Genomic DNA, 25,981 nt, shown 5'->3' on the forward strand with positions numbered 1-25,981 from the left:
CGTCAGCCTGTGACTGCAACTTGTTCCTGTTTGCGGACGACTCAGCCCTGCTGGTCTCTGACAAGAACAAATTGCAGGTTGAAAAAACCCTCAGCACGGAACTAGGCAAAATCTGCATATGGCTCGCTGATAACAAACTATCATTACACATGGGCAAAACAGAGTCCATTCTCTTCGGTTCAAATAACAAACTCAGCAAGACCGACGGATTCTCAGTTACAGTGGGTGACAATATTGTCACAAGGAAAGACGAAATTACCTACCTGGGTTCCATCCTAGAGGCAAATCTTTCCTGTGACAAAATGGCATCCAATGTAATAAAAAAAGTCAACCAACGAACTAGATTCTTGTACCGGATCTCCTCTCTGGTAAACAAGAATACCCTGAAGACTCTGGCAGGAGCACTCATTCAAGGGTACTATGACTATGCGTGCACCTCATGGTACCAAAGCACCTCAAAGGCGCTTAAAACAAAATTACAAACATCACAAAACAAACTGGTCAGACTACTACTTGACCTGAACCCCAGAACCCACCTCACCCCTGCCCACTTTGCCAACCTAGGATGGCTTAGAGTAGACGACAGAGTACAGCAACTTGCAATGGGCCTGGTCTACAAGATACACTATACGACCGGGGTGCCCATGTACATGTCAAAATACTTCCCAAAGGTCAGTGAATACCACAACCACTACACCAGAGGAAGCTCAACAAATCATGTTAAACCCAGATTCGGCTCAAACAAGGGACTAAACACGTTTCGCAATTATGCCACAACAATGTGGAACGCCCTACCCAAAGCTGTAAAGGAATGTGAATCCCTGCCCACATTCAAAACCGCTCTTAAAGAGCACCTACGGGAGGCTGCAATTCGAAACTGGCCACCGTAAATGCCCAAAACCCCCACCACCTCCTAATAGACAGTCTCCTCCCCACCGCATGTATATATTCCCTCCCCGCCGTATGTATATTTCCCTCCCACCCACCCACCCCCTCCTAATGTACAGTCCCCTCCTCATCATATGTATATACTCTGTCAGGATCTAGGGGTAACAGTACTGTATATTTGAATACCGCTTATGTCACAAATGTATCAGTACCAAATACCTATATGTCCCAATGCCATAAATGTCATGTATGTTGTGTATGTCATAAATGCCTATATGAATTGAAAATGGGGGACCCTGATGGAAACAAGACAAACATCTTTCTCAGGTCTGCATCCCCTTAACAATTGTATGTATTGAGCCGTACTGTATTGTACCCATTCTGCAATCTGTTAAATAAAGTTTTCATTCATTCATTCATTCATTCATTCATTCATTCATTCATTCATTCATTCATTCATTCATTCATTCATTCATACCAGCCCCCTCTCAGTCCTGTATACCAGCCCCATCAGTCACGTACCAGCCCCCTCGCAGTCATGTACCAGCCCCCTCTCAGTCATGTACCAGCCCCCTCTCAGTCATGTACCAGCCCCCTCTCAGTCATGTACCACAGGCCCCTCTCAGTCATGTACCACAGCCCCCTCTCAGTCATGTACCAGCCCCCTCTCAGTCATGTACCAGCCCCCCTCTCAGTCATGTGTACCAGCCCCCTCTCAGTCATGTACCAGCCCCCTCTCTGTCATGTACCAGCCCCCTCTCAGTCATGTACCACAGCCCCCTCTCAGTCATGTACCACAGCCCCCTCTCAGTCATGTACCACAGCCCCCTCTCAGTCATGTACCACAGCCCCCTCTCAGTCATGTACCACAGCCCCCCTCTCAGTCATGTACCAGCCCCCTCTCAGTCATGTACCACAGCCCCCTCTCAGTCATGTACCACAGCCCCCCTCTCAGTCATGTACCACAGCCCCCTCTCAGTCATGTACCACAGCCCCCTCTCAGTCATGTACCAGCCCCCTCTCAGTCATGTACCACAGCCCCCCTCTCAGTCATGTACCACAGCCCCCCTCTCAGTCATGTACCACAGCCCCCTCTCAGTCATGTACCAGCCCCCTCTCAGTCATGTACCAGCCCCCTCTCAGTCATGTACCACAGCCCCCCTCTCAGTCATGTACCACAGCCCCCTCTCAGTCATGTACCACAGCCCCCTCTCAGTCATGTACCACAGCCCCCCTCTCAGTCATGTACCAGCCCCCTCTCAGTCATGTACCACAGCCCCCCTCTCAGTCATGTACCACAGCCCCCTCTCAGTCATGTACCACAGCCCCCCTCTCAGTCATGTACCAGCCCCCTCTCAGTCTTGTACCACAGCCCCATCTCAGTCATGTACCACAGGCCCCTCTCAGTCATGTACCACAGCCCCCTCTCAGTCATGTACCACAGCCCCCTCTCAGTCATGTACCACAGCCCCCCTCTGTCATGTACCAGCCCCCTCTCAGTCATGTACCACAGCCCCCCTCTCATTCATGTACCAGCCCCCTCTCAGTCATGTACCACAGCCCCCTCTCAGTCATGTACCACAGCCCCCCTCTCAGTCATGTACCACAGCCCCCTCTCAGTCATGTACCAGCCCCCTCTCAGTCATGTGTACCAGCCCCCTCTCAGTCATGTACCAGCCCCCCTCTCAGTCATGTGTACCAGCCCCCTCTCAGTCATGTACCACAGCCCCCTCTCAGTCATGTACCTGCACGACTGGCGGGGGGGTGCTTAGTAAGAGATGTGATTGGGCCAGCCCAGTGTCAGTCAGTACCAATGGGCCGCTGTCCCAGCCTAGTAGTGGGCCGGTCGTTGACCAAACTTTAAAAAAGAAAGTTAACGTTTTTTTTATAAATAATTTTTTTTTTTAAATCAAATCATAACGGCCCAAAGATGCGTTGGCCCACCGGGAAAATGCCCGGTATGCCAGATGGCCAGTCCAGGCCTGACGACGATGTTCTCCGGGTGGGCTGGACTGCAGTCATGGGTGTAGAGGGAGTACAGTAGGGGGCTCAGTCAGCACACAGCCCTGGGGAGAGCCGGTGCTGAGTGTGCGGGAGGAGGAGAGGTGGGGGCCGAGTTTCACCACCTGGGGTCCGTTGGTCAGAAAGTCCTTAATCCAGGAGCAGGTGGGCGTGGGGAGGAGCCTAGATCCAGCAGTTTGGTGACCAGGATGTCTGGGATGATTGTGTTAAAGGCTGAGCTGTAGTCGATGAAGAGCATTCTGACATAGTTCCAGTCCCCCGGTGTTCCAGGTCGCTCCAGAGGGCCCAGGACAGTGTACCTGGTTGCCCCCCCCCCCCCCCCCCCCCCAAGTCAAGTCAAGTCAAGAGTTTTATTTGTCACGGCATACAAGTATACAATAAAATGCGGGTGGTCTTGCCCGCAACGATGTGCAATACAGTGGTACAACATATAATAGAATCCAATAAAACAACATTGTGCAATAAACAAGTAACATAGTAGGGCATATCGGTATTTGTACATAAGTTATTTACAGAGCATGGAGGACATGCTAGGTCCTTTGGTAGTGCAATACACTGTTAGCCCCTCACAGTGGTCATGATCATGAATTAATGAATGAATGAATGAATGAATGAATGAATGAATGAATGAATGAATGAATGAATGAATGAAAACTTTATTTAACAGATTGCAGAATGGGTACAATACAGTATGGTTCAATACACACAATTGTTAAGGGGATGTAGACCAGAGAAAGACGTTTGTCTTGTTTACATCAGGGTCCCCCGTTTTCAATTCATAGTGACATTTATGACATACACTACATATATGACATCATGACATTTATGGCATAGGGACATACATGACATACAGGTATATAGTACCGTTACATTTGTAACATATACGATATGCAAATATACAGTACTGTTACCCATAGATCCTGCCAGAGTATAAATCATAATATAGTATGTATATGTAGTCTACATAGTGGATAATTTGTTAGCAGTTCTTGAGGTGGAATCCAGAAATACTACATTTTATAGTTTGAAATAACCTTCCTTAACTAACCACTGACAGCTACTAAAAGACAATGAATATGATTATATATGACGGTAGTACCATCCAACTGCCAAGTGTAATTACGGTGTTATCCCAATACAATAACCACTGTCATAGTGTCCTACCAAATTTGTTATGTATTTTACTGATTAAATGTCACCTTCAAGGGTCACGATTAGTTTGCTCGGGCACATTATGTAAGTACTGTTAAAATGTTGTTGATTTAATCGGTAATAGAGAATGGGGGACTCTGATGTAAACAAGACAACCGTCTTTCTCTGGTCTGCATCCCCTTAACAATTGTGTGTATTGAGCCGTACTGTATTGTACCCATTCTGTAATCTGTTAAATAAAGTTTTCATTCATTCATTCATTCATTCATTCATTCATTCATTCATTCATTCATTCATTCATTCATTCATTCATTCATTCATTCATTCATTCATTTTATTTGCTATATATACACTTTTCCATTCTATCCTTATGACCTTTATTATGAAGTCCGAGAATAAACCCTGGCCGGAAGTGGTCCGTTACACCCCTCGCGTTGCTTGTAGCAGCAGTCACTTCACGCTGCTGGCAGAGTGGCTCCTCATCTCGCGGGACCAGAAGAACTGTGTTAGCCTAGCGAGCTAACATCACCGTTTTTAGTGTCGGCCTGGAAACTGTAAACACACAGAGAGACACCGAGAAAAGCCACACCATTAAAGACTCGAGGCTGCAAGGCTGCAAAGAAGAGGAGTAGAGGAGAATCAAATGCCGCACAATTTCCAGCCCGGAGACCTGGTCTTCGCTAAAATGAAGGGGTATCCTCACTGGCCAGCCCGGGTAAGAGAGCAGAGGGAGCAGGGGGGGGGCTGCTGTGGAGGGTTCTGTGTGTCTCCTTGGTAATCACTGACACGAAGAGCCAAGATCCCAGCTAGCTACTACATAACCTTGTTGTTTTGTGCTAGCAGGCCTTGCATTGGGGCCTAAAGGTGTACATTATACAAATGGAATGATTTGCATGAGAAGCTATTGGCATGATCTGCACAGACAGAGCCGAGCCTGCTTGTCGAAATTGGCTACGTTTGGGTTGTGGGTCCATGTTTAGTCCAGACTCCAGACTTGCTGTGTTGTGCACATACGGTGATCAAGTGTTCAGATCATACTAATAATACTAATAATAATAATAAAAAAAGCCCCCCCCCCATGTGATGTGAAGTCTTTCTCTGGTCTGCATCCCCTTAACAATTGTGTGTATTGAGCTGTACTGTATTATTGTACCCATTCTGCAATCTGTTAATACAATTTTCAATCAATAAATCATGTTATGTTGCTGTATTGGTCTCTCGACAATATTGAACTGAAATTAGGCATACACGCTTATTAAATACAATATTTGCTAAATACTTCATAACTTCTTACTCTCATTGGAGGCCTAAGTTTAGAGACCAGTTGAATTTCCCTAATAACCTCGTTTGTCTCCAGTCCTCACTCAGACCATTTTAACTTATGTCCATATTTTTTCTCCAGATTGAAGATGTAGCAGATGGGGCAGTGAAACCACCCCCTAACAAAATCCCCATTTTCTTCTTTGGGACTCATGAGACGTAAGTTACAGTGCTGATCGTGTCCATAAGAAGAGTTTTACATTGGATGCACAGTATAGTAGTCCTGGACATGTTGACTGATCTGGAATCAGAATGTACAGTGCACCCAGCCTTTGGTTAAGCAGTATTCCTGTTGTATTTTTCCGCCTCTCATGTTGGCTTGTCAGGCCACCATTTTTGTAACCAAAACATATAACTAGTGTGTTGTGTCAAGAGATTGATTCGTCTAAGTTTTTTTTTAATTTTATCTGGGATGGCACACTATCACTATAGCAAGACAACAGATGCACTATTCTGACTCATTCACTAGATGGCACAATCTCTATTCTCTACATCTTGGGTTAAAGGCTTCAGGATTTATTTATGTAAACAAACCCTTCTGTCTTTATGAGAACTACCTTTAACTTTTTTTTTAACTAACTTTTAGCACTGGTTTATATTGATTTGCAATATATTGTATTCCCATGTATTCTTTCTGGGTTTATTTTCCACAGTGCATTCCTCGCACCAAAGGACCTTTTTGCCTATGAGAAGTACAAAGAGCGATATGGGAAACCTAACAAGAGGAAGGGGTTCAATGAAGGTTTATGGGAGATCCAGAATAACCCACATGCCTCCTACAGCGCTCCACCTGTTGTAAGTCTCACTACCAGAAATATTGTTGGGGGGTGTTTCTGGGTAGTCTAGAGGTCTAGGTAGTGTAGAGATCTGGGTACTGTGGGTAGTGTATAGGTCTATACTGAGTAGTGTAGAGATCTGGGTAGTGTATAGGTCTATACTGAGTAGTGTAGAGATCTGGGTAGTGTATAGGTCTGGGTAGTGTAGAGGTCTATACTGGGTATTGTAGAGTTTCAAGTTTCTATTAGTTGTCATACAAAAATACAGAATACTTTTATATGAAATGCTTTTTCCTGTTCTGCTCCTGAGAGTGTGCTAGATAAAAATAAAATAGATAAGTAAAAGATAGAAGTCAAAAGTACGTAACAAGTGTAAACAAAAGTGTTCAAAACAAAAGTGTTCAATATACATATATACAATACAGAGTAGGAAAAAAAACAAGTAAAATAGTTACAATACAATATAAAGTACAATGCAGAAATAGGATGAGGTACAACTTAGGGTAAGGTGCAATGAGGTATGAGTTTGTAGTGCAAATCTCTTTACCAATAAATATAAAGTGGGTGCTACAGTGAGTTGTTTATTTAAAGTGAGTGTGTACGTGTGCGCTGTGAGTGTATTTGATGGTTTGTTAGTTACATAGTGTTATTGTCGTTGAGCATCCTGATGGCCTGGGGATAGAAGCTCCTTCTGAGTCTCTCTGTGCTTGCCATGAAACTCCGGTATCGCTTGCCTGACCGCAGCAGTTCAGAGAGGCAGTTGTTTGGGTGGCTAGAGTCTTTGATTATTCTCTTAGCCATGGCCCTGCAACGCTTGTTGTAAATGTCTTGGAGAGTGGGAAGCCCACCTCCAATTGTGCATTCGGCTGAACGGGCCACTCTCTGTAGTCTGCTACGGTATTGTGCGGTGCTATTCCCAAACCAGGAGGTGCCAGTCAGGATGCTCTATTGTGCATGAGTAGAAGTTCTTAAGGATCTTCTGACTCACTTTGAACTTCTTTAGGCGCCTAAGGAAGTTGCCGTGGCGTTGCCGTGCCTTCTTGATTACACTGTCAATGTGTGTGGTCCATGTCAAGTCCTCGGATATGTGGACTCCGAGGTACTTAAAACTGTTCACTCTCTCGACCGGTGCCCCGTCGATGCTGAGGGGGCTGTAGTCCCTGACCCCGACCTCCTAAAGTCCACAATCATCTCTTTTGTTTTGCTGACGTTCAGGGAGAGGCAGTTCTCCTGACACCACCGCGCCAGATTCTCTACCTCTTCCAGGTAGGCCCTCTCATCGTTTGCAGAGATCAGGCCCACCACTACTGTGTCAGCAAATTTGATGATTGTGTTGTTGGTCCGCTGTGCCACATAGTCGTGTGTGTACAGCGAGTAGAGGAGGGGACTCAGAACACAGCCCTGGGGGGCCCCTATGTTGAGGGTGATGGATGAGGAGGTGCAGTTGCCTGCTCTCACCACCTGGGGTCTACCCGTCAGGAAGTTCAAGACCCACTGACAGAGGTCATAGTTCAAGCCCACGTCCCTGAGCAGTGGTCTAGGTAGTGTAGAGGTCTGGGTAGTGTAGAGGTCTAAGCCTCTACCACCACAGAGACACAGGTTAAATTCCCGGCAGCTGTACCTCTCGGTCGTCCCTACGAACACAATTGGCAGTGTTCACGGGTCGGAAGCCAGTGAGGTTATGAGTCCTGGTTGTTGCAACAGCGACTCCTACTGGTTGTTCTGGGCATCTGTTCAGCAGGGAGGGGATCTGGAGGGGATGGCGTGAACCTTGGTGCACGTTACGCTCGCCCAGTGAAACTCCTCGCTGTCGACACCACATGTATCGGAGGAGGCATGTGGTAGTCTACTCTACACCCTCCGCAGGCCGAAGACGGGTTAGGGTTAGGTGGAAGACAGTAAGGCAGTGCAACAATATTTTTTAAATGAACACAATATAAAATCTGAGCGATATTTCTGATACTGGCCTAAAAGGATCCTTTTTAGTTATCGTATTATTCACTGGTGGACGGTGGCTCCTATGTTCTCTTCGGTTCACAATGATGGTTTTATATTATGACCAGTGATTTGTTGTTCTGGCCCAAGCATTTCTCATCAGCAGCAGCGAGGTTTCAGAGTTGTTTCATTAGACATGTCAGTCACCCACAGCCAGTCAGCTCATCAGCGCAGGGCTCTACGCTTTAAACATTTTTATTAACAAACTTTATTACATGCATATTACACTGTGCGTGTGCATACTAAGGGCCAACATCTGTGCAATAGCACATACCACCACCAAAATCACACATTGGCCCATGCCTACTACTAGACGCAAAGGATATCAGTTGTGAAGCTGCTTTTGTATGTTGTAGTGTTGTCACGATACGAACATTTTGACTTCGATACAGATAGGAAAGGTAATGGAATATATTATTAGATGACGGAACATGGACAATTATTTATACAATTCTTTAATTCATTATAATTTAAATGCTATTTAAACATAATTAATAAAAAAGAATACAATTATTCTGTTATAATTATTATATATACTATAGCTACTGTCCAATATCTTCCTTTTGAATGAAATGGGTTCAGGAGAGAGATGTAGAGCGAGGGAGAGAGATAGATAGACAGATAGACAGAGAGACACAGAGACTCTCAGCTCCCCCTTCCCTCACTATGCCTCTGAGCGTTCCCAGGGATAGTTTACAGTAGTTAGCGTTAGCAGGTTCGCTTAGTTAGAGTTAGCAGGTAACATTAGTTAAGGTTTTTAGCGTGACGTGGGTATACAGGAATGGCGAGGATGCAAAGCATGTTAGACCATTGGAACCGTTGCTCGCAGAGTTTTCGTTGCACATAGAAACGGCGTGAAACAGCAGTGAGGTTTCAGAGTTGTTTCATTAGACATGTCACCCACAGCCAGCCAGCTCGTCTGACAGTGAAGGCAACGAGGCTGCTGGGGGAAGTGACGAGGATGACGACGACGAAAAAGAAGCAGTGGTGCCCAGGAAAGCAGACTCCGCAAGCGAGGTGGATTCTGACTCCGGAAGTGAAGATCAAGGAGGAGGAGGAGGAGGAGGAGCAGGAGGAGGAGGAGGAGGAGGAGGAGCAGCAGCAGCAGCAGGAGGAGCAGCAGCAGCAGCAACAGCTGCAGCTGCGGCGGCAACAGCAACAGCAGGAGGAGGAGGAGGAGTGAAAAGGAAGCCTCCAGCTGCTAAGGTAAATCATCGTCACACAAGTACAGTACAACAAAAATAAGTTGGCATCTAACCAGAGTGCAAGGTAACAGTGATGTGTACTAACAGTGTAACAAGTGATTCAATGGAATGTATATAATGAAGCTATAAAGTGCTGTTCCCCCCGCCATCATGTTTTCTTCATGCTTTTTCATTGATGTGGTCCCATGATTCTAAGGGCATTCGTCCGTGAAAGATCACTTTGTGCTGCACCCAAATTCAGAAGTGAAGCGATAAATCCGTACAATAATAAACCCTAAATCCCTCTTTTGGTTGTCTGCTCCCCTCTCAGCGGCCCCCTCCTCCCAAAAAGGCCCGTGGCTCATCCAGTGATCGAGATGGAGAGGAGAGTGGCTCCCCGTCTGAACCAGAACCCTCCCCTTCTGATTCTGACTCTGGAAAGAACAGTGACCAGGTTAGCAGTCACAATATTTTACACTGCTTGCTGACGACTAGGGATGGGTACCGAATTCGGTACTTTTGAGATACCGAACCGAAACACGTCGGTACTACCGAGTATCGAATCAAGTGAGAAACCGAAAAAAAAAAAAAAAATTATTTTTTATTAACACTTTGAGTGCCGGGACACGTCTTCTCACGTCTTTGCTGGCCATGCTAAAGTTGCCGGGGGACGCTGTACAGCGTCCTTATATCAATATTTCAAAAATCTGCGATCGGATTCATAATGTCCCTCCGCTGGCCTGAGATCCACCAGCAGGACCCACTGAGCTCTCTGGCGGTTCAGGAGCGCCATCTGGTGGCCGATCAGCGCAACCGCTTAACAGGAAGCGCAGTAGAGGTTTTGCTGGTCGGCCATATTACTTCCGGGCACTCGGTATAGGTTCCGGCACTCTAGCTCGTCACACTACATAGCGATCGATTGCCAATAACTCGATAAACAACATGATTTGGACGTATATACCATTATACAAGCTGGAGATGGACCGGGTAATAATATATCCCATAATGATAAAATTTCTACTCGACGATGATCGCCCAACGGCGCGCGGAGACTGGGGTGAGTTTCAGCGTGTAACGTTACCGTCTTCGATAATAACTGATATTATCAACATTTGACCCACATTAGATGATTGGTATAACGCTGCCCACGGAATTATAAACGCCCCCTCGCCCATCCGGTCAACATCAGATGACGTGTAGTAACTTCTAGAAGTACGTCTAGTTGGAATTTTTTATATCGCGCTGATTGCCATCAAACTGTATTTCATCATCAATATAATGCATTTGGGGCTATATATCACGTTCTGGAGAAAGCTGCAGAAAGAGATGAAAACATACTTATACATTAGACCATACTTTACTATGAATATGTGAATGAAAAAGTTTAACGTTGCTACACAATGAACAATACATATAGGACTTTGAATGGGCCCTAATAATGGCAATGTAGCAATAGAATTTAAAAAGTTATAGCCCTGCAAAGAAGGGGACTTTCTCCATAGACAAATAGCGCTGGCAATCTATGGTATATCATTAATTTAACCTTAGGCAACCAAAGTGTTAATATTTTTTTTTAACTTTTTTTTATTTTTTTTTACTTTTTTATTTTCATGTCAACGTTCACACGCACAATATATGCTTACCTAGGATTTGACTTGATTCAACAACAAAGCAGTCGGAGCAATGACAAGCCAAAAACAGTTGAAATTGTAGTTATTTGAAGTTTGGATTTTTTTTTTACGACTGAGGTCGTGACTAAAGTACCGAAAAAAGGTACCGTTGGGTACCGGTATCGATTCACAGGTACCGGTACCGGTATCGGTTCAAATATGAAAGGTACCCATCCCTACTGACGACCAGTGTTAATTTAGTCAACGAAGCTTTTCCCCCTGACGACAACGAGACGAGACGTCACGTTAATGGAGATCATGTGACACTAACGTGACTAAATTATTCATGCAATGTCGTTGACTAAAAACGACGACACAAAATGTAGTTTACTAAATCAAATCTTGCCGAAATCTCTTCATTTAAAATAATTATAACGTTTAGAATAATTGATGTTATTATTAGTGCATGCACATGTGTGCAGCGTAAGCGCTTTGATTAATTTCCTCACCCGCATTATTTGTTTTTAGTCAGAATTCTAGATAGCAGTAACTGCACACGGCATGGGTTTAATGGAACGCGCGCCCCACTCGTCCCCAAAACAAAACCCCAAGAGGGCGCGCAACTCCACCTAATAACGTCAGCATCAATAATAACATAGTGTAGCGCCAAAGAATAGGAGTCGGAGGCGGGGTGTTGAAAGACGACGCTAAACGCTTATTCAACATCAACTTCAACGTCACCTCTGTTTACTTGCTAGCAGCTAACAGGAACTCGTTTGCAGACAGGAAAGTAACAAACATAATTGTCCGTGCGGAACCCTTATCCCCAACACATAGTTCCGTGGGTGAATTATGTTGATCCAACACCACAATAGAACACATTAAATAGCTTACATAAGTCTAACCAGCTAGCACTAACGTTAGCTTTTTTTGTTTAGAAAAAGCTCACGCCAACTTATGAGGCTGTAACTGAGTGGCAAGACTAAGACTAAAATGCTCAGACCTGTAGTTGACTAAAACTTGACAAAATGAAAAATGGATAAAAGTGACTAAATATGATGGAAACGAAAAAGAACATTTGAATGACAGACTAAAACTAAAATAAAAAAAATAGCTGACTAAATGAACACTGCTGACGAGATAACATGTTCAATCTAAAAACGCACGTATGTGAACCCTGCCTTTGCAGGACTTCACCCCAGAGAAGAAGTCTGCCGCGCGGGGCGCTGCGAAGAAACCTGGACCCAAGGGCAAGAAGAAGGTGAGGCTCATCTACTACCAGCCCTAGGAGGCTGAATGGACCCATCTCATACCCTGCCCTCTTTTCTTGATCCTCCAATCACATCTGTTGCTTCCCTCGGACAAAGGGAAGCAACCGTTGTGATTGGAGGATCGAGAAAAGAGGGTGCGGTTTGAGAGGTAAATTTGATCACTGCTGTGGAAACGTTTTGAGTTTCTCACGGTTTCTTTTCTCTTCTTCCCTCCTTCCCCTCTGTTTCGTTGACATCACAGAAAGCGTCGTCTGACTCTGAATCAGACTCTGGGTCTCAGTCGGAGAAGAAAGAAGGAGGGGACAGTGACTCGGAGGAGGATAAGAAGCCACGGAAGAAAGGAGGGGACAGTGACTCTGAGGAGGATAAGAAGCCACGGAAGAAAGGAGGGGACAGTGACTCTGAGGAGGATAAGAAGCCACGGCCTGCTGTCTCTGGCTCCGAATCCCAGTCTGGCTCCAAGTCTGATTCTGACTCAGAGCCGCCGCCTCCTCCACGCAAGGGCCCTCAGGCGCGCAAGAAAGGTGAGAGTTGGGTTTTTAACTTGTGCAGAATCCATTGGATATACTGTGCTAATTGAAGAGCAATTCCATAAATGCACCATCAATGCTTATGTCTGTAACTGCAACGGTGCCATGTCTTCCTGTGACCCCCCTCTCAGCCACTGAAAAGCCCCCACCAAAGCCCAGAGCACGGAAAGCCAAACCTGCCCCTGCAAAACGAGCAGCTACATCATCCTCAGACAGCGACAGGTCAGGCTGCTCTAAAAAAAAAAAAAAAAAACATTTCCTTGAATTATTCTTTTATTTTAATTTCTTTTTAGATTTTGATCTGTATGTTTCTTCCATTTCATTGGTTGTTCTATTCATTTGAATTGTTTTTATTCATTTTATTTTGTATATTTATCTCCTGTAGCACTTTGAGATTGTAACAAATATAAAGCGTGTTACAAATTGAATTTATTATTATTATTATTATTATTATTATTATTATTATTATTATTATTATTATTATTATTATTATTATTATTATTATTATTATTATTATTATTATTATTATTATTATTATTATTATTATTATTATTATTCGGTTCGATATACGTTGCTTTTTATTTAAAAAAATTATTTACACTAAAAAATCTAAACATGCTTCTCATTTATAAAAAAGAAGAAGGAAAAAAAAGGTTTACAGTGTTTACAGCCTTAAATAATGTTTGGCACACAAAGACCGAACTGACTGAAAAATATAGGCTACATTTGTCAAAGTATTAACTTAGTGCAAACAAACAATATGCTCAGCCAGCACTAGACTTTCCTTTCTTTAACACTTTAACTGCCGAAGGTTAAATTCATGATATACCATCCCTTGCCAGCTCTATTTGTCTATGGAGAAGTTCCCCTTCTTTGCAGGGCTATAACTTTTTAAATTCTATTGCTAGATTGCCATTATTAGGGCCCATTCAATGTCCTATATGTATTCTTCAGGGTGTATGAACGTTAAACTTTTTCATTCACATATTCATACTAAAATATGATCTAAAGTATTCATCTCTTTCTGCAGCTTTCTCCAGAACGTGATTTATAGCCCCAAATGCATTATATTGATGATCAAATACAGTTTGGTAGCGATCGGTGCCAGATGAAAAATTTCAAATGGACGTGCTTCTAGAAGTTTCTACGTATCATCTGATGATGACAGGATGGGCGGGGGATCGTTTATAATTCCGTGGGCAACGTTATACCATTCATCTAATGTGGGTCAAATGTTCATCATAGCAGTTAGTGTCGAACACGGTAATACTACACGCTAAAACTCACCCCAGTCTCCGCGGGCCGTTGGGCGATCAGCGTGGGGTAGACAGTTTTCCATTATGGGATGTCGAAATACCCGGTCCATTTCCAGGTTGTATAATAGTATATACGTCCAAATAACGTTGTTTATTGAGTTAGGGCGAGCGATCTATTATCGAGTGTTTCAAGATGGAGTCGCGGGAGCTATAGAGAGTGCCCGGAAGTAATATGGGTGATCACCACTTCATCCACATGACTTCCTGTTTGGCGCTTCTGCCGATCGGCCACCAGATGGCGCTCTTGAACCGCTAGAGGGTTGAGAGGAGGCCAGCACTGTGTCTCAGGGCTGCGGAGGAAAAATATGATTTCGATCACAGATTTTTGAAATCTTTAGCATGGCTAGGAAAGACGCCTAAACACGTTTTCGGCACTTAAAGTGTTAATATAAACACAAAAAAACAATGTCAACAATGTTTAAATTCCCTGATTGTCAGTTCTTAATGGAAAGATTCGTTTTCCGCTTGAAATTAAAGTGCAGTATTTGAAATATAATGAAAGGAATATGGCTGGATTTCTTATCAAAGGGGAAAGTGTCACTGTTATTTAAAATAAATAAATAAACAAATTAGAAGGCCATCAATATAAATCGCAGCATACATCAAACTAACACACACACACTGTACTGTTTCAAAACAACACTGCTCTGTTAATTCTATTTTTAAAATACGTACATTATCTGTCTACATTTATTTAGACTAACATTATTTAAATATTGAGTGCAACTGTGGTGGATTAATGTAATTCGTGAGTTGGAACTATCTATGGGTTGGCGGGTCCGCAGGGACATTTTAGCGGCACGGACCTTCAGCTCAGCCAACGTTCATAACATGCAGTGGAAAATCGGCAATAGTCCCGGTTTGTAGTTAGTAAACACAGTTGTATGTTAGCTTTCTTGGATGTTGAATAAACGCCTATCATTGTCTTTAAACACCCCGCCTCTCAGACTCCCATTTCCTCCTCTGCTAGCTAGTAGCTACGGTAACATTTCGTTGACTGTATTAGCTGGCGGGCTACCATAGTTAAAATGTGCGTTGTGTTGTACAAACTGCTAACGCTACGGAAAGATGCGTGTAGGCCTATGTAATGTTAATGGCTATGTTTTTAAAGTCGTAATGAAGATTGATTTATATTGCGCTTGCCATTTTTACACAAACTGACTAGCACCTGGCTGCAGTGCTGCTGCTGCTGCTGCCAGCGCTCACCTCTCCCGGCTCCGTGCCAAATACATTTTTTTATTTATGTTATTTGCGCATCCCCTGAACCGTACGATACACAGACGCCCCGAACCGTGGAGGTCGTATCGAACGGTGTACGGTTCGAATGCGTATCGTTCCACCCCTAGTTTGGATAGTTGTAGTTGTGTATTGCCTCTGGACAGCGCACATCCGAGAGAGCGGTGGAGCGCACTACTAGCAGGCACTTCACAATTACCAACTCACTTATTTTTACAGTTGATAGGACGTACCGGTAATCATTTCTGGTGAAAGAACGTCACGATTGATAAGATGACAGACATCCTTTTATTCATAATGGTGGACAGGGCTCCTGTGATGAGTATTGTGCCCAATGCCCATATGATTTGAGTTCAGTTTTGGATGAACTCAGGCAGCCCCTCAGTGCCTCGGCTGTGCTCAGCAGTCAATCGAGCAGAGAAGAGAAGCAGACATGCAGTGAGAGCGCACACTAGTCTTTTGCGGACCAAGGCGCTTGAATATTAATGAATATAGATTTTGAATTCAAATCACATCATTACAGTTCGAACAGTTAACATTTATTTAACAGGTTCAATCAATAGTTTTCAAACAAAAAGTGACATTCTTACTGGTCATGCACTGTTGTTCATGTATAACAGGGTTCCTACACAGGTCTGGAGAGTCTGGGAAATGAACTTAATCATTTCCATGTGAATACTATGGGAATATTGCTGTCCAAGGAATATTGCTGTATAGTTTAGTATTTTGGACACCTAACCCTAAACTAACCCTACTAGCCAATATAGTTTAGTATTCTGGACACATAACCCTACTGCCAATATAGTTTAGTATTCTGGACACCTAACCCTACTGCCAATATAGTTTAGTATTTTGGACACCTAACCCTAAACTAACCCTACTGCCAATATAGTTTAGTATTCTGGACACCTAACCCTAACCCTAAACTAACCCTACTAGCCAATATAGTTTAGTATTCTGGACACCTAATTCTTATTTCCTAGGCTTTGTTCACACAGCAGGCACTAGTTTTTTTTAAATAGGATACCGTAATTCCTCTAATAGTAACCCCGGCTTGTATTTGTTTCAATTGTAGCGGATACCAGGCTTGTATTAGGAGGAGGCATGTATAAGAGAGAGGCCTATATTTCAAATTTTCAAACAGATCATAATGAATAAATCAACATTTTGTGTCAGTTTGAACCCAGTAAAATGTACTGGGTTCATTTATTGAAACCAAGTACTGTATGAAATACGGTAGTAAACAGTGCAATTACAGGTGGTCAAAAAAAGTTAAATAAAGTAAAATAGTGCAATCACAATACTGGTATAATAATAATAATAATAATAATAATAATAATAATAATAATAATAATAATAATAATAATAATAATAATAATAATAATAATAATAATAATAATAACTTCGTTTTATACAATTCTGAGGTCGGCTTACTCTCTTGGTAAACATTAACACCATACCATTATATGGTATTTACTGCACAGCCAGGCCAGCATATAACAACAATAACAAAATATATTGCCTATGGTAAATCCGTTGAGGGAAATACCGTAATTCCTCTAATATACATGAAACCCGGCTTGTATTAGGAGGCCGGCTTATAATTGCTTAGCTCAACAGCGCACCCGGTCATTAATAGAGACCCGGTTTTTAATTGAATACCGGTTACTATTAGAGGAATTACGGTATTTTAGGCTGACTGTCACATTTAAAGTTACAAGTGAGGTTTTTATTATTAGGCTGGGCCAAACTATTGAGACATTTCAACTTTGCTAATCGGAAGTAATTTAGTTAATTACTTAATTAATTTAACCTTTAATATTAGTCAAATAGTTTTTCACCTCGAGGTAAAAAAGAAAAACACCTTGTCATGCATGTATCTTGATGTTATTGTACTGGGCAAAATGCATACATACACACACACACACACACGCGCACACACACACACAGATACACACACACAGATACACACACAGTTTCCACCAAGTGTTGAGGAGCAATTACAGGTGGAAAAGGATGAGCTGTATTGGTCAAAAACCTCGAGTGAAAATGAAAGTAACGGAGGCCCTTCACTACGTTGTTCCACAGTGACAGCGAGCCCGACCGCATCAGTGAATGGAAGAAGCGAGACGAGGAGCGCAGGCGGGAGCTGGAGGAGCGCAGGAAGAAGGAGGAGGCAGAGGAGCTCCGCAAGTTACGGGAGAGGGAAAAAGAGGAGGACGAGACGAGGAAAAAGGATAAAGAGAAGGGGAGAAAAGCGAACAGCAGCAGCAGTGGCGGCAGCTCAGACGAGGGTGTAGACGAGCACCCGCTGAAGAAGACCAAGAAGCCCCCTCCGGCCCCTATCCCCGCCCCCTCAGACTCCGACTCTGAGGTACGCTAACTAGCACTGCCGTCTGAGGTAACTAGCTACAGAAGAACTGTAGGGCTGCACTGTTGTCTGAGGTAACTAGCTACAGAAGAACTGTAGGGCTGCACTGCTGTCTGAGGTAACTAGCTACAGAATAACTGTAGAGCTGCACTGCTGTCTGAGGTAACTAGCTACAGAAGAGCTGTAGAGCTGCACTGCTGTCTGAGGTAACTAGCTACAGAAGAGCTGTAGAGCTGCACTGCTGTCTGAGGTAACTAGCTACAGAAGAACTGTAGGGCTGCACTGCTGTCTGAGGTAACTAGCTACAGAAGAGCTGTAGAGCTGCACTGCTGTCTGAGGTAACTAGCTACAGAAGAGCTGTAGAGCTGCACTGCTGTCTGAGGTAACTAGCTACAGAAGAACTGTAGGGCTGCACTGCTGTCTGAGGTAACTAGCTACAGAAGAACTGTAGGGCTGCACTGCTGTCTGAGGTAACTAGCTACAGAAGAGCTGTAGGGCTGCACTGCTGTCTGAGGTAACTAGCTACAGAAGAACTGTAGGGCTGCACTGCTGTCTGAGGTAACTAGCTACAGAAGAACTGTAGGGCTGCACTGCTGTCTGAGGTAACTAGCTACAGAAGAGCTGTAGGGCTGCACTGCTGTCTGAGGTAACTAGCTACAGAAGAGCTGTAGAGCTGCACTGCTGTCTGAGGTAACTAGCTACAGAAGAACTGTCTGTAGAGCTGCACTGCTGTCTGAGGTAACTAGCTACAGAAGAGCTGTAGGGCTGCACTGCTGTCTGAGGTAACTAGCTACAGAAGAACTGTCTGTAGAGCTGCACTGCTGTCTGAGGTAACTAGCTACAGAAGAACTGTCTGTAGAGCTGCACTGCTGTCTGAGGTAACTAGCTACAGAAGAACTGTCTGTAGAGCTGCACTGCTGTCTGAGGTAACTAGCTACAGAAGAACTGTAGGGCTGCACTGCTGTCTGAGGTAACTAGCTACAGAAGAACTGTAGGGCTGCACTGCTGTCTGAGGTAACTAGCTACAGAATAACTGTAGGGCTGCACTGCTGTCTGAGGTAACTAGCTACAGAAGAACTGTAGGGCTGCACTGCTGTCTGAGGTAACCATGGTGTCGTTTATGTTTATCATTGTATTTAATAGTTTTAATTACATTTTTGCTTGATCTCAGAGTGTGATGAACGTCTATTGGATTATTTAACAAGGTATTTCTCATGCATGAACAGATATTGAAAATAATCGCCCAGCCCAGTTAGTGGCATGAAAAGAAGAAAAAAAAAACGTTTAGTCGCGATAAAATATATATCTTTTTTTGATCCACTTTTTCTCCTATTTTTCTGTATTTTTCCTCTCATCCCAATTTAGTCGTTATGCCAATTCCCCCCTCCCCTTCCTGGTTGTTGCGCGCATGTGCCCCCCACTGGTCGGTCTAGGGAGCCCTGAAGTCGTATCACATGCTTCCTCCGAGACATAGGAGACAGCCAGCAGCCTCTTCTCATCTGGCAGCGAGGACTCTCATTGGTGAAGTGTAACGCGTGGGAGGTCACACCATCACCATTTCCCTCCCTCGCTGTGCAGGCGCCCTGACCGACATGTAGGAGTCGCTGTTTACAACGACTAGAATACCACCCACCGGCTTCCCTCCCGCTGACACTGCCAATTGTGCCAGTATGAAGACCGGCCAAGCCGGAGGCACCGCTGACAGCCGGATTCGATACCAGTGTGTCTGCGGTGGTAGACAGACGCTTAGTCCGCTGTGCTACCCGGCCGCCCAGTCGCGATAAAATATTATAAACATTTCCATTTGACCTTTCCCTCTGCACAGGTGAAAAAACCCGGCAAGCGGTCAGACAACCAGAAGAAAGCGAGGGGAAAGAAAGAGAAGGAGGTGAGAGACCGGAAGGAGAAGAAAGCGCCCCGGTCAGAGGAGAAGCCCCGGGGGAGGTGAGGGAACCCAACACCGTAGAGACCTCATTAAAAATGTACAGTATGTACATGGATACAGCTATCTAACTCTAACCCTCACAGGTCCAAGCCTGAGAAACCCAGACGCAAACCAGAGAGGCCTCCAGAGAAGAAGGTGGACAAGAAGAAGGGTCAGTCTTCATTACACTCCCTTTTGTTATTTGTGTGTGTGTGTGTGTGTGTGTGTGTGTGTGTGTGTGTGTGTCTAAGCATGTACTAATAAACAATTACAACCACAGATTACAGTTCATTTCTATAATCCCCTCTTCACAGTCTCATTCAATTCATACAAAACCCTTTCCTGTCCATTCAAACAGGTGGCATATTATAACATCATAGCTTGCTTGGAAACTGATTTGCGTTCTCATCCTGTGTAACTCTTAGTTTATAGAGTGTCATTCTGGGTAACTCTTAGTCTGTATAGTCTGAACAGTTGGTCAGATACACAGATGATGGCGCTATATGATATTATTTTCACATCTCCTTGAAAAGTGTCAAAGATATCTATCTTTCCATGAAATGGAAGATGAATATGTTCCGACGTGTTTCTGGCGTGTCCCTCTGCAGAGCCGTCACCGGAGGAAAAGCTTCAGAAGCTGCACACGGATATAAAGTTTGCACTGAAAGTGGACAACCCAGTAAGTGAGGCTCCTTTTCCTTAATAAAGGGATAATATGTAATGCCATCAAACAGCCATTTCTAGGCAAATGACCCCCGCTTGTTATTGTGCTTTGTTTCCTTTTATTGTTTTGTCTGATGTTTGGAGTTTAGTAAGTTATTATACTGTGAATTTCTCCAGCCCTCTCTGGGTTAGAGCCTGCGGTGTGAACAGCGGTAGTAACCCCTCTCCTATATTAACCCACACATCAGACAAAAACAAGACACTGTACAATATTGGCATCTTTTACCTAGAGGTGACTTTCTTGAATTAATGAGAGTTTGATCAGTGTTCTGTCCTGTGTGTTTTGCAGGACATCGAGCGCTGTCTACAAGCCCTAGGAGAGCTGGAGGCTGTACCCGTTACCAGCCAAATTCTGCATAAGAATGCTGACGTTATTGCAACCCTCAAAAAGGTGATGTTTTGAACTGGGGCCTTCATCCAAGCTAATCAAATCATACGAGCAGAGCTACAGGAGCTATATCCACCGTTACGAATAAAAGGATGTGTGTCCATCAATCGTGATGTTTAGAAATGAGTGTGTTCATTCATAGACTGTAAACGTAAAAGTTACGTAAAGGTTCTTCTTCTAATAAATTATCTTTTACCTTGGTTTCGTTCAAACTTGATACAAATTTAACTTGAAATGTGTCTTCTTGATGTAGATTCGGCGGTATAAAGCCAGCAATGCTGTCATGGAAAAGGCCAGTGAGGTTTATAACAAGTTAAAACTCCAGTTTGTGGGCAAGGGGGAGACAACTCCAACCAAACCCAAAATGGAGGACAAGGAGCAGCAAGATAATGGGAAGGAGGCACAAAACACAGGTAAGGGCTTTCTGCAAACTGCTCTCTGGATATCTAGAATATTGTCTTTGGTTCTGTTATATTGGCCGTGGCCCATATAGTCAAGTCAAGTCAAGTCAAGAGTTTTAATTGTCACGGCATACAGGTATACAATGAAATGCGGGTGGTCTTGCCCGCAACAATGTGCAATACAGTGGTGCAACATATAATAGAATCAAAAAATGAAAAAAACAACATTGTGCAGTAAGGATACCTGTCGACGTGCTTCTGTCATGTTGTGCTTTTATCCATAGCACATTACATTACTGTGAGTGTATTCTTAGTAATACGTTTTAGTATAATAACTTTGATGGTAATTAAAGGATTATTGCTCATCAATATGGATTTTCTTTTCTAGATTCCACGCCTGTGAACGGGGAATCCGAAGAGAAAAGGGAGGATGTGGATGTGGATGTGGAGGTGACTCCAGAGTCCCCTGCCCAGGAGAACAATGAGCACCCAGCCTCCAGCCCAAACAGGTACAGATATCTGTTCATTTGTCTTGACTTCCACTTTCGTTGTCATAATGTGTGCAACTAATGCTATTTAAAGGTGTATATCTACCGTGTGGGAATTCAAACCACCCATTTAATTTGAATGGAATTCTCTGCTAAATAACATTTAGACTGTGCAGCTCTCGGACAGTATGAGCATGCTGTATGTTTTTGATCAATGCTTGTGTGAATTTGTGGCCTATTGCATGCATGTATAATTTGTATAACTGTGGTGCTCTCTCCCTGGTAGACCCAGCCCAGAAAGCCCTGTGGAACCAGACGCCTATGATGCAACGGAGCACGGCATCTCTGCAGAGACACAACCACCAGCAATAGAGAGCTGAAGAATCATGAAGAAAGTCTACAATGGACCCAAGTGCTTAAAAATGGTGGCCCCCCTGTGTTGATGTCATGCGCCCCCCTCCCCCCCCCTGGCCCAGCTGTTTCCTAACTGGCAAGCTGATGTTGACGTTTGGATGCTTCGTATCGTTTGACGTGTAATACTGGAAATATCATACCAGGAGGTGGCTGTGTTTGTAACACTTGGTCCATTGTTTACCTCAGCAAAAAGGAGAGCTCACTGGTCTGTGATGTACATGGCGCTGTGTGAACCCCTTTGTTCTTTTCTCAAACATACTTTTCCTTTTATACACTTGTCCCATCCCTGACCCCCCCCCCTCCACGCCACCTTGCTGTTCCCTCTCACTTGAACTCTAACTTTGGTCTTTCATACTCTATTTATATTGAGAGAATCCATTTTAGCACTTCTAAACAGGAATCTATAAGCAAGGGTAGAATGGAGCCATGTTGTGAATGTTTTCGCTTTCAAGATTTTGCGCAGTCATTGCATCCGTTGGCTTTTGCCATTTCATGAAGCCTAGCCTATAGAACATCACAAAAGGCCTAATGTGTAACGTGTGTTTGGGACAGTATGAGAGAGGTAAAGTACTATGTGTGTGGGTCATTTTATGTTGATACCTTTCTTTTTTTGTATTATTATCTGCTTGTTTCTTATTAATCCAGTCTCACCATGAACTATTAAGCCATTGAATGGAGTCACTTCAACTGTTTTCCAACTGAGGTCCACCTACTTTTTTATAATCTTCTTTTCAGATATTTGCATCTATTTTTCACTTAACTGCGGACTGCTGTGGAGTTACACACACACCCTGCTGCCATCTTGTCTTCCTTCATTGTCTGCTTTCAGTAACTTGCGTATTGAATGGGATAACTGTGTACAGGTTGAAATGGGCCTAGTCCGTATCGCAAGTGGTGTAAAAGCTGTTTGGATCCCACGACGTAGCTGCGGCCCATTTCAACATTTGCCCGTCGTATGTCATGTCATGTCATATGCATACAACAGAGGTGTTTTTAGTGATATGTAAATTGGTAAAACTTTGTATCATTTAGTTGAGACTTGAATAAAATCTCAGCATGGTTTGGTCCTAACTTGTATTTATTCTTGATGGGTAAAAACGTTTGATTTGTGACAAATTAGAAGTTCTTGGATGAAGACTGCTATAGTTAGTACATCACTTCTTCCTGCCATCTATTTGACACTTATTTAAAATATTTGCATCAGGCTTTTTGCATGTCAACCACATGGATTTAGTAATAAAGAAGTTGCCTGCTGCCATGGAAATTATGAATGAATGAACTTTATTTAACAGATTGCAGAATGGGTACAATACAGTACGGCTCAATACACACAATTGTTAAGGGGATGCAGACCAGAGAAAGACTTTCGTCTTGTTTACATCAGGGTCCCCCATTTTCAATTCATAGTGACATTTATGACATCATGACATTTGTGGCATAGGGACATACATGACATACAGGTATAGTACTGTTACATTTGTGACATACACGATATGCAAATATACAGTACTGTTACCCATATATCCTAACAGAGAATATATACATATGATGGGGAGGAGACTGTACATTAGGAGGGTACATTATTTGATGGGACTATCAAACTGCCAATGTTATCCATTGCCTAAGCACCAAGCATTTGGGTGACTTTAAAATATGGAAGCAGTGGGTCTGCTGCAGCCTTGTATTTAATAAAACTTAAGAGGATTGGACCTTTAACTTCATTGATTATAATACACACAAGTCAGCTGACTTTTGGACGCCATTTTGTCAGCCATTTCCTCCTCCACTGACTCCATCCACAGGACCTGGCCTCGCCTCCTTCATCTGCAGCCCGGGATCAGTGCACACAGTGAGGGATCCTGCAGGGAGACAAGACGGTGGATGAGAGACGGTCTGTAGAGGGCTGGTCCCACTGCTGGTCCCACAGCAGGATAGAAGTCACAGCAGCAGCCAGACACCATCATCATCATGGCTCTGAAGATTGTCAAAGGGAGCATCGATCGGATGTTCGATAAAAACCTTCAAGATTTAGTACGTGGCATTAGGAATCACAAGGAAGATGAGGTAAATAAAACGAATGACAAGAAAATGCAACGTGTTCATCATTACGTTCAGTGGCTATTTTGCCTAGTAAACACAAACGCACACCGCTTTTCCAATTAACTAACAGTTACTAGCTATAGCTAACGTTGGGATCTGTTGCTGGTCAGCAGCTAACCTGCTCTTAGCTGATCGCCTCTCAGTCAATGGTCTACTGTGTTGTCATCAGTCGGATGTTTGCTTATTAAATCGGGGGATGGATCATCGTATTAGTTGCCTGTCCATTTTGGAAATGAGCTAAGTTAACGTTATAGCTAACTATAGCGACCAGTCTGTCTCGTCCAGGTGATGACAGCTAGCTGCTAACAGTAGCCGGTTAGAGAACACAGGTCGCCTGCTAGCTGTTAGATTAGCTGGAGGTCCAGCAGGTGATAAAGCCGGGGGGGGGATCATTCACACAAGAAGAAGTGACAACACCACCATCATCACTAACTAACGCTACTAGCCAGGGGGTCATCATAACTAACCCTGATCTCCTGAGGAACATAGGCCTCTAGTCAGAGAAGCCGCCCCCTTGGTTCTTCACTATTACTACATTTTAGACTATCTACTATGTATCACAAACAGTACTGTATTTGTAGATCTGGTATGTCATAAATGTATAGATGTAGCAGTACTGTCTATGTCGTGTATGTCATGTATGTTATGATTAATTGAAAATGGGGGACCCTGATGTAAACAAGACAAAACGTCTTTCTCTGGTCTGCATCCCCTTAACAATTGTGTGTATTGAGCCGTACTGTACCATTCTGCAATCTATACAATTTTCAATCAATCAATCAATCATCGCTAACGCTACTAGCCAGGGGGTCATCTATAACTAACCCTCACCTCCTGAGGAATGAATGAATGAATGAATGAATGAATGAATGAAAACTTTAGTTAACAGATTGCAGAATGGGTACAATACAGTACGGCTCAGTATACTTGTTAAGGGGATGCAGACCAGAGAAAAACGTTTGTCTTGTTTACATCAGGGTCCCCCATTTTCAATTCATAGTGACATTTATGACATACACGACATACATGACATCATGACATTTATGACATAGGGACATACAGTACTGTTACATTTGTGACATATACGCAAATATACAGTACTGTTACCCTATAGATCCTGACAGAGTATATACATACGATGGGGAGGAGACTGTACATTAGGAGGGGGTGGGTGGGAGAAAAAATATACATACAGTGGGGAGAGAATATACATACGGTGGGGAGGAGACTGTACATGATGGTCACAGAGTGAAATGCTGTAGTTACTAGTCCCACCTGTCCTCCATTGCCAACATTGATTGAGCACAAACAACTAGTCAAGATAATCATTATAAACAACTTTCAAAATGGTTCTAGACTACTTAAGAGTATTTCAGACATTGTGGTTTTAAAACCGCTTTCTCGTAAAATTATTCATGAGATCAAAAGAGCATATGATCAATGGCTGAAAGGTGATGTCATCAGGGACGTAGCACACAATCTGTTGCTAGGGAACAGTTTGGACCCATGTATCAACTATTGCATTAGCAAACACTGCAACAGGATAAACTTGGGTCCTTTTAATATGTTTATGTTGTCAAATTGAAATCGTGGGCCCCCTTCCTCTCTTAATCCATTAATATTTTTACAATTTATCAAGTCAACAGCTATACACATGAATCTCTAGTAGTTATTCCGGTAATAAACTGTTTATACCACATTTAAACAAATACTCTGTGATATGCACGTTAGTCTGCACAGTTTGAAACCTCACTCACAACATTTCAACCCTCCTCTCTCAACATGCTGTAGCCTACAATTGCTGTGTCATACTTTGACTATGGTTAAATGAGTATCAAGCTTAAGAGAACATTTGTTTTCTTTATGTTTATT

The 25,981-nt window shown here is 43.4% G+C and overlaps 2 protein-coding genes across 5 annotated transcripts in view; both read left to right on the forward strand.

Annotated features, from left to right (window-relative positions):
* The first annotated feature begins 4,563 nt into the window (after positions 1-4,563).
* Positions 4,564-23,523, forward strand: hdgfl2 (HDGF like 2). The gene is made up of 16 exons (XM_084310147.1): positions 4,564-4,777; positions 5,465-5,541; positions 6,036-6,177; positions 9,060-9,359; positions 9,669-9,791; positions 12,137-12,208; positions 12,460-12,742; positions 12,880-12,970; positions 17,389-17,674; positions 19,497-19,615; positions 19,700-19,767; positions 20,204-20,274; positions 20,608-20,709; positions 20,960-21,119; positions 21,496-21,616; positions 21,882-23,523. The coding sequence occupies exons 1-16, from the start codon at positions 4,706-4,708 to the stop codon at positions 21,973-21,975; spliced, it is 2,181 nt and encodes a 726-aa protein (XP_084166273.1). The 5' UTR covers positions 4,564-4,705; the 3' UTR covers positions 21,976-23,523.
* Positions 23,524-23,855: 332 nt separating this feature from the next.
* Positions 23,856-25,981, forward strand: part of ap3d1 (adaptor related protein complex 3 subunit delta 1) — an 87,155-nt gene continuing 85,029 nt past the window's right edge. For all 4 annotated transcript variants that reach the window (XM_084309480.1, XM_084309482.1, XM_084309481.1 and 1 more), the window contains exon 1: positions 23,856-24,073. In XM_084309480.1, the coding sequence (XP_084165606.1) occupies positions 23,978-24,073 (96 nt within the window). In that variant the 5' untranslated portion in view covers positions 23,856-23,977. The remainder of the gene's footprint in view (positions 24,074-25,981) is intronic.

The sequence above is a fragment of the Notolepis coatsorum genome (assembly GCF_963971535.1).
Source record: "Notolepis coatsorum genome assembly, chromosome: 3".
Lineage (NCBI taxonomy): Eukaryota > Metazoa > Chordata > Actinopteri > Aulopiformes > Paralepididae > Notolepis > Notolepis coatsorum.